This window comes from Thermochaetoides thermophila, assembly GCF_000221225.1.
Source record: "Thermochaetoides thermophila DSM 1495 unplaced genomic scaffold scf7180000011816, whole genome shotgun sequence".
Lineage (NCBI taxonomy): Eukaryota > Fungi > Ascomycota > Sordariomycetes > Sordariales > Chaetomiaceae > Thermochaetoides > Thermochaetoides thermophila.
This window is the reverse complement of record NW_006383032.1, coordinates 4,382,342-4,390,821: the sequence shown is the minus strand read 5'-3', so window position 1 is coordinate 4,390,821 and position 8,480 is coordinate 4,382,342. Positions and strand designations below refer to the sequence as shown.

Below are 8,480 nucleotides of genomic sequence, written 5' to 3'. Positions count from 1 at the left end.
GGAGGAAAATACCAGGAAACCCAGAAGCCCAAAAGTCAAAATCGTCTCGATCCAAGCCCCAGACTCTGAAAATCCAGAGTTAAAGCTCTCCTAGGCAAGTGATGAGTGCTGTTTGTGATGAAAAAGGGACGAAAGGGTCCAGGCCCTGGAGGTTTGGGTCCTTTAGAGAGGGGCGCCTTGGAGTGGGACATTGGACGTCGACGTCACTGCGGCTTGAAACCCGCCAAGGTTGCAGCTCTCGCAGCTGGACAAGGGTTCAGCGCTCGGCTACTGGGAGCTACTGGGCTGCGGTAAGGCCAACAGCTCGTCTGACGCGGCAAAATCAGCTGGCCCGTGCTTCGGTTGGCGATCCTCATCACAGTACATAAACTGTCTTGTGGACCTCTCGCGAGTGTGTAACGTTACATATAACATACATATTAGTGTTACACAGTACGTCTTAGGTGACAAAAATATGAGAATCTCAGAATATATCAGTTGGTTAGTCCAAGGGTTAGGGTTAAGGGGCTGAAGGTATACTCCCGCGCCTCTTCCCCCCCCTCCCCCTTTTGTTGCCCCTCTGCGCTCTACCCCTTTTTCTCTCCACCTCAACCCTCGGACAAGTCCACACCGAGCATCCATGGCTCCATTGGCAAGATGATCCAGTTCAGACGACGGCCTCAGCTAGCATTCTGCTAACAGAAAATTTCTCCGGCCACGCCACCATTCTAACCTTCATTGCATGCATAAGTGAGACCAAGGGCTAACGACTAACGATGCATTTTGCATGATATTCACGGATAATGTCATCCTTGAGCCATTAGAACCATCCTAGGAATCCTAGGAGCGATCCTGACTTGACCATCACGTCAATCCTAGATCGGGACCCCCTCGTTTTATGGAGAATAGCCGGGGGAGGGGATAACCCCTCCACCAGCCTGGCAAAAGCCCCTCATCATCCCGACACTCCCGATCACAACACCCCGATATCCCGACACCCTGGACGTGGCCTCTAGACGTAGAAAACGTGGGGGAAAAAAAAAAAAAAATCTCCGCCTGCGCGCCCTTTCCCAGACACGCAGCGGCGGTATCGGGCCGTTGCCGTGCACGTGGTGGACCATCTTTCTTGATTAACAGCCGTTGATGTGTTGTCCTTGAGTCTTGACCCTGGATAGAATAAAAAAGTTAAACTACGCCCTGTCTCGACCTTCTACATACCCTTCCTCTCCTCCTCTTCACCATATTCTTTTACTATCCCATACTATCCCCCAAACCTCACTCCCCCTCTTTCTCCCCAGCCCCCTTTCCCCCTTCCCCCCCTTCCCCCAACCCAAAACCAACAAAAGTTCCCTCGCCTTCCCCGGCAATCTACCCCAAACCAATAGTAGATCAACCCTCACAATGGACTCCCAAGCCTTCCGCGAAGCCGGGCATACCGGTATTGAGGACATCGCAACCTACTTCGATACTCTCTCCTCCCGCCCGGTCGTCTCAACCGTCGAGCCGGGCTACCTCCGCAAACTCCTGCCTTCGTCGGCCCCCGAAGAAGGGGAGTCTTGGTCGGCTATCCACGCCGACATCGAGGACAAGATCCTCCCGGGTATCACGCACTGGACACACCCGGGCTTCCACGCCTTCTTCCCCTGCGCCAACAGCTACCCGTCCATCCTCGGCGAGCTCTACAGCGCCGCCCTCTCGGGGGCCGCCTTCAACTGGATCTGCTCTCCGGCCGTGACCGAGCTGGAGACCATCGTACTCGACTGGCTGGCGCAAATCCTAGGCCTCCCGCAATGCTTCCTCTCCACCGGTCCGACCCGTGGCGGCGGCGTGATCCACGGCTCAGCCTCCGAAGCCGTACTCACGGCCATGGTCGCCGCGAGAGACAAGTACCTCCGGGAAACCACGCCGCCAGAGTCCGAACTATCAGGCGAAGCCCGCGAAGACTTCATCGCGCGTAAGCGCAGCAAGATGGTCGCCCTGGCCACCACGGCAACCCACTCGTCGGCCAAGAAAGCAGCGCTCATCCTCGGCATCCGCTTCCGCGCCATCCCCGTGCGCGCAGAGGACAACTACTCTCTGACCGAAGAAATTCTCTCCCAGGCCCTAGCCCAATGCAAGGCCGAAGGCCTCGAGCCCTTCTTCCTCGCCGCAACCCTCGGCACAACCGACACGTGCGCGGTGGACGACTTCGCGGGGATCGTCTCCGCTCTGAACGCCTTCACGCCCGCCGGTCAGCCAGGCGAGGTCTGGGTGCACGTCGACGGCGCCTACGCCGGCAGCGCCCTGGTCTGCCCCGAGACGCAGCAAGAAGTGAATATTTCCCTCCTTTCCAACTTCCACTCCTTCGACATGAACATGCACAAATGGCTGCTCGTCAACTTCGACGCGTCCTGCTTCTTCGTGCGCGACCGCTCCTGGCTGGTGCAAGCCCTCAGCGTCAACCAAGCCGTGTACGGCAACCACGCCAGCGACGGCGGCTTGGTAACCGACTATCGCGAGTGGCAGATCCCGCTGGGGCGGCGGTTCCGCGCGCTGAAGGTGTGGTTCGTGCTAAGGTCGTACGGCGTCAAGGGTCTGCAGGCGCACATTCGGCGGTCGACCAAGCTGGGGGATGAGTTTGCGGATATGATTCGGAGCCGGCCCGATTTGTTTGAGATCGTCACGCCGCCGAGGTTTGCGTTGACTGTGTTCCGGCTGGCCCAAAAGGGCGAGGCGCAGACGCTCGAGGAGAGGAATAAGTTGACCAAAGAGCTGTATGATCGGGCGAATGCCACGGGCTACATGTGGTTTACTAGCACGAGTCTGGATGGGCGCGTTGCGATTCGCATGTGCGCGGGCGTGAGGACCACTGAGAGGGAGCATATTGAGAGGGCGTTTAAGGGGCTGGTGGAGATTGCTGAGAGCATTATGAAGGCGTAGAGGGGAATGAATATAGAGCCATCTACTACCACTAGAATATAATACCCAGCTCAGTCTTGTTTTGGTCACTTCAATACACACCGTACATAGGATTCCAAATAGATCGTCATGTTGTGTGAATTCTCTAATTCGTACCTCATTAATGTACGTGTTTTTTTTTTAGGAAAAAAAAAAAAAGAAAGGGGGGGGGAGGGGGGAAAAACACATTTATTGTCCCAACCCTTCTTTTTAAATGCTCGCCCTCCTAGGCGCCATGGTCCTCCTGAGCCCCTTTTTCCCATTACTCTGGTCCGCCAACGGCAACACACCCCTCTCCTTCAGCTTCCCGATAAAATCCTGCCCATACTTATACCCGACCGCATAAATCTCATGAAACTTACCAAACTCCAGCGTCCCATACTCATCGATCGGCGGGCGCATGTAAATACACCCGGGCATGGTCTTCGCCCTCTCCAGCGCATCTACACTCGAAACATACGCCAACCGCGCCTGAATTTCCGCCAGCGTCGGCGGATTCGGCGTGGTAGAGAAGGGATTCCACCTGTTGAAAAACGCCCAAAACCCGGACAACGAATCCCCAAAGGCTTGCGGCGTGTCGTCATCCAGCGCGCCGACATCAACCGCAAAGATCACATCACACCCCAACGACTTCATATGCGACACCGTCAAGTTATCAATATACCCCCCATCCAACAACATATGGCCCTCATCACACAGCGGCGGCAACAAGCCCGCCAGACTCATCGACGCCCTGACATAGCGCCACGCGTAACCCGAGGTATGGAACTCGGCCCGCGACTTAGAAATATTCGTCGTGTTGCAGTAGTATTCCAGCCAAAAGTCTTCGATCTGGGTATTTCCAAACGCCTTGAAAATTCCCCTGTTGAATTCATGCCCCGTGGTGTACGACGCCGAAGGGTAAGTCAAGTCCAGCGCGAACCTCCACACAGACGCCATCCGACCAGCAAACTTCTTCGCCGCGTTAACAATCGGCACAAAGTCGGCATGGCGCGCGTACAACGCCCCGATAAACGCGCCAATCGACGTGCCCCCGACCAAATCAATCGGAATCCCCGCCTCCTGCATTGCCCTAATAATCCCAATATGCGCAATGCCCCTCGCGCCGCCGCCCCCCAGCACCAACCCCACCGACTTCCCGCAAAGCCTCCTCGCGAGACGATGAAAATCACCCTTGAACGGCGCGTCCGGCGAGTAGAACGGGCTCCGCCCATGCCGATTATCCTTGCGTCCCGTAAACTTCTGAATCTCGGCTTGCAGGATCTGCACCCTCTCCCTGAGGGTCGGCCCAGATGGCTTCGCCTGAGGATGGATGGGCACACCCTTGGGACTATACGTCATTTGCACATGAAAATGGCCACCGTTGATCCAGACGCGATTCTTGAGCCATTTGCGGGTGAGGCCGGGGGCGGAGTATCGTTCTTGGTGAAGGAGCACGAGGATCTTGCGGGCGGTCGATTTCATGCCGAGCATGAAGCGCTCATACTCGCCGATCTCGGGGGAACCGTCGGCCAGCCCGACGAGGAGGATGCAGTCGGCTTGGGTGATGCAGGTTTGCGTCCAGGGGGCGTTGACGGTTGTGTCTAGACACCCGCAGTTAGCAATACCATAAGAAAAGAGGGGGGGGGGGGAAACACCAAAAAAAAAAAAAAAGCAAGCCGCAGATACTCTCTCCCCCAAGACTTACCCGCCACGTAAATAACCAACCCATACTTCTCCTCCAAATCCGCGAGATACTGCGAAAGCTTCAACTTTCCCATTTTGTTGAAGGCATGCTTGCCTAAGTGATTCAACACCGCATCGCTGTTAAGCGCAACAGCCCCGTTGGGAGCACCAACTTCATTCAGCGCATTCAACAACCGATTTCCAAACTCAACCACCGGCACGCCGGTCGACACAGGCAGCACGGCAACCGTCCTCAGATTGAGCGTCGTCGCCCCCTTATTGACCGAGCTTCTCCCGGCAGCATCCTTCAGGCCCTGAGCACCCGACGGATCGTCGATCAAAGCACGCATGCGCGAGGCAATGATCTTCGAGATCTTAATCGTGATGTTGGGATGCTCCTGAGCGAGGGAGTTGAACAACGTCCTCGGGAACTTAACAACCTCCGTATCGCGGATAGCATGCAGCGTGCCCGACCGCGACGACTCCGTAAGCACTTCCAGCTCGCCGATACTCTCACCCTGGCCAAACTCGGCACGCACATTCATGCCTCCATCCTTCCTATCCTCCACCAACCTCAGCCGACCGTTGAGAACAATATAAATCGCCTCACTCTCATCCCTCTCATGGAACAGCACCTGCCCGGCATTAACCTGCAGCCATTCCAGCGCAAAATCGATGTGCAGAATCAATCTCGGCAGCAGGTTCGTCAACCGCTTTGCCATGGTCAACAACACAATCGGATACCGATCGACAATCTTCTCGACTGACGCAAGCGGCAAGAACCCCACGTAAACATCCGTCTTCGCCACAACGTCGATAAACGACCGGTACGACGAAATCGTCCCAATATACCCCGCCAACCCGCCCGGCTTGACGAGGGCAACACTCCTCCTCGCCGGCTGCCTGCCCTTCTCCTTCATCCCACCCTCATTCACGCTACCCCCCGTTCTCCTCATCCTCGCAGCCCCCATCCTAGGCGTACACAAACTGCCCCCTCTGCTGGTGCTGGTGCTGGTGCTGGTGCTGGTGCTGGCGTTGGTGCTGCTGCTTCCCCTCCCCACCTCCCGTAACGACGTCCGACTCCCAGTCGCCCTCCACACATCCGTGCTGCTCGCAGCCTCCTCTTCGGCAATACAAATGTCCAAAAACCCATCGATCACATAATACAGCCCGGGATTCCGCTCCCCCTGCTCCACGAGCACCGCCCCCTTGGGGAAAAACACGATCTCCATCTCATCCCGCATATCGTGCGCCAACACACGCGGGTCGGGCGACGAGGAGGAAGTGGGCAGGCCGGCGGAGGTGATGGACTCTGTTTCGCCGTCGAAGGAGGCTTCCAAACCGTCCATGAAGCCGAAGGCGTGGTTGGTGAGGACGGCGCGCTGGCGACGCTGGTCGAGGGGGACGAGGCGGGGAGAGGAGGTGTGGACGGAGTCGGTGTCTTTGGCCCCGTCGCGACTGGGCCCGCCGTACCCGGCTCCTAGGCCGAGAGCTTTGAGGACGCAGAGGAGAATGGACTCCCGGAACATGTTATCCTCCCCTAAGGTATCGCGCTGATCGATCATCGAGATGTGACTGGCCCTCTGCGTACCAAACGGATCAAACGCCGCCGCCGTGCCCATGGCCGTCGAACTCCTTTGACCTATCGACGGGATAACCACCTCGGAGGTCGACAAATCCAGATGAGCATGACTCTCCGACCTCGTCGCAGTCTGCGGCCTCCCCCCCCCAGCCCTTGACTTCTGCAGATTACTGATCAGATCTGCCGACGCCGACGACACATGGTGCACACTCCCGTGTCTTGACGACAGCGCCTGCAAGAGCACCGCATCCTTCCTCAACGAATTCGTCGACCTCCTCCTCCGGCTATTATTCGCGTTGTGCAGGGCGATCCCCTTGGAGATATCCTCTTCCGGCCCAAACCTCCCCCTTTCGCGCTTGAATTTTTCCTTCAGCCGGTTGAGGGCGTCGCCGCGCAAATGGTTGGGCAGCTGCCGCGTGGTGTACTTGAGCATCTGGCGCTCGATTTGAAGCACTTCGCAGGTCAGGCCCAGGTAGTTGAATGCCGTGGCCAGTGTCACGCGCTGGAAGCGAGAGAGGATGACGTGCACGATGTGGGCTGTCGCCTTGGGGTAAATGCGGATGAGCCGGCGGAAGGCGGATGCGGGAATGATGGCGATGGTTGTGTCGACGACCGCGCGGGCGATGATGTCGGGGTGTGCTGAGTTCGTGTTATTTCTCTTGAGGGCCGCCGGGCGCTGGGGCTTCCCGATGCTGGCAGTCGACTTGCCGTCAAGAGACAGATGTGGGATCCTGGCGCTAGCAGAAGAAGACAAGAATAGATTCTCGACCGGATCCTCGTCGTTGTCATCATCAAACTGCGGCGTGCCCGGCAACGAGCCAGGCATGACATCCAACTTCGGATAGTCACTAGCCGGGCAGATGGGCAACAGCGCACTCTGCACAGCCGACCCGGGCTCCGAGCCATCATCCTCCGGCAGCCTCATCGACACATCCTCCGTGAACAGGGACATGATGGAAAAAAGCGACGACATGGGCGCGCCATTCCTGACCTCCGTCAACAGCTGATACCGCTGCCCATGCGCCGGCTCGTCATCCTCATCACTGCTGACCACCAGCACCTCCTCCCCCGCCAGCCCAACCCTCGGACTCTTGACCGTATCCCTGCTCTGCCTATACCCCGACGAACTTTTAACAAAAATCTCCACCAACCCATCCACCACAAGACAAAACCCCTTTTCCTCCTCGAGATTAAACGTCTCCCCCGCGATCAGCTTGCGCGTCTGCATGCTCCTCGTCAACTCATGAAACACCGGCCGCTCCAGATACCCAAAGATCTTGATGGCGCTCAAAAACTCGTCAAAATAGTTCGCCAGCCCGGGCTTTCCGCTGCCTTCCTCGTGCGTATCGGGGAACAAGTCCACGTCGGGCGTCTTGCGCTGCGGTTCGGGGGGCAGGCGGGAATACATGTTTAGATAGCGGTAGCGCACGACCCAGCTCACGATGGCCACGATCCCCGCTAAGATCAGCAACAGTGTGGGCATGGACATGGTGAACGTCAGACTCGTCGAGAAAAGCGTGTATAGTAGCGTCGGCACCGAGATGGTCGCGAGCTTGAGCGCCCAGTAGACCAGGGTCGAGATGAGCTGGAGGGTCCAGAGCGCGAGCCGGGCCATGAGGCCCAGCCAGGACCAGGTGCCGTGGGCGTTGGCGACATCGCTGGCGGCGGCGACGGCGGAGGAGAGGGCGTTGGTGTGGCGGTCGCGGAGGGTAGTTGTTGCGATTTGGGTGGCTGTTGAGGTTAGGGAGTCGAGGAGGGCTGAGTTGACGGCGTCGGCGTCCATTGCGTTGAGTTTGACTCTGGGGGAGTTGGGATGATGAAGAGGGGTATCATCGAGATGGGTTCGAAGTTGAGACTTTGAAAGTAGGGGAAATAAATGGCTTCGGGAAGCTGTCTTGTTGGAGCTGTCTTTCTGTGATTGGCAGCTTCTCAGTTGGTGTAGTAAATTGAAGGTCGGTCACGTTGAAGTTTGACCTCGCCAAAAAAAAAATAAAAAAATAAAAATAAAAAAATAAAAAATAAAGGTAAAAAATAAAAAAAATAAAAAGGGAGATGGAAAGACCTTATCCCTCGATTCGGCTTATATCAGAAAATTTACCAGGCATCGGTCTGGACTTGGAAGCTGCCCAGTCTGGAATCTGGAATTCATCTGTCTGTTAGGTGAGACAGACCTGCCCTCGATAGCCGAAGGCCGATTGTGATGCTAAGCCGTCGGATCCTGTGCCCTGTATCCGTTGTTCCTTGCACCAACCAACCCAAAGCTTCCGTTGGCTTCTTTCTGTGGCGCCGCGTGTGCCAAGGTACAAGCAGGTGAACG

The 8,480-nt window shown here is 56.9% G+C and overlaps 2 protein-coding genes across 2 annotated transcripts; one reads left to right on the top strand and one right to left on the bottom strand.

Annotated features, from left to right (window-relative positions):
* Positions 1-1,380: 1,380 nt before the first annotated feature.
* CTHT_0032830 (aromatic-L-amino-acid decarboxylase-like protein) lies at positions 1,381-2,898 on the top strand (the record flags this gene model as incomplete). Its single annotated transcript, XM_006693658.1, has 1 exon — positions 1,381-2,898. One exon carries the CDS (start codon positions 1,381-1,383, stop codon positions 2,896-2,898), a length of 1,518 nt encoding a protein of 505 aa, XP_006693721.1.
* Positions 2,899-3,126: 228 nt separating this feature from the next.
* CTHT_0032820 (uncharacterized protein) lies at positions 3,127-7,946 on the bottom strand (the record flags this gene model as incomplete). The annotated part of the gene is made up of 2 exons (XM_006693657.1): positions 3,127-4,499; positions 4,604-7,946. The coding sequence occupies 2 exons, from the start codon at positions 7,944-7,946 to the stop codon at positions 3,127-3,129; spliced, it is 4,716 nt and encodes a 1,571-aa protein (XP_006693720.1).
* Positions 7,947-8,480: the final 534 nt, after the last annotated feature.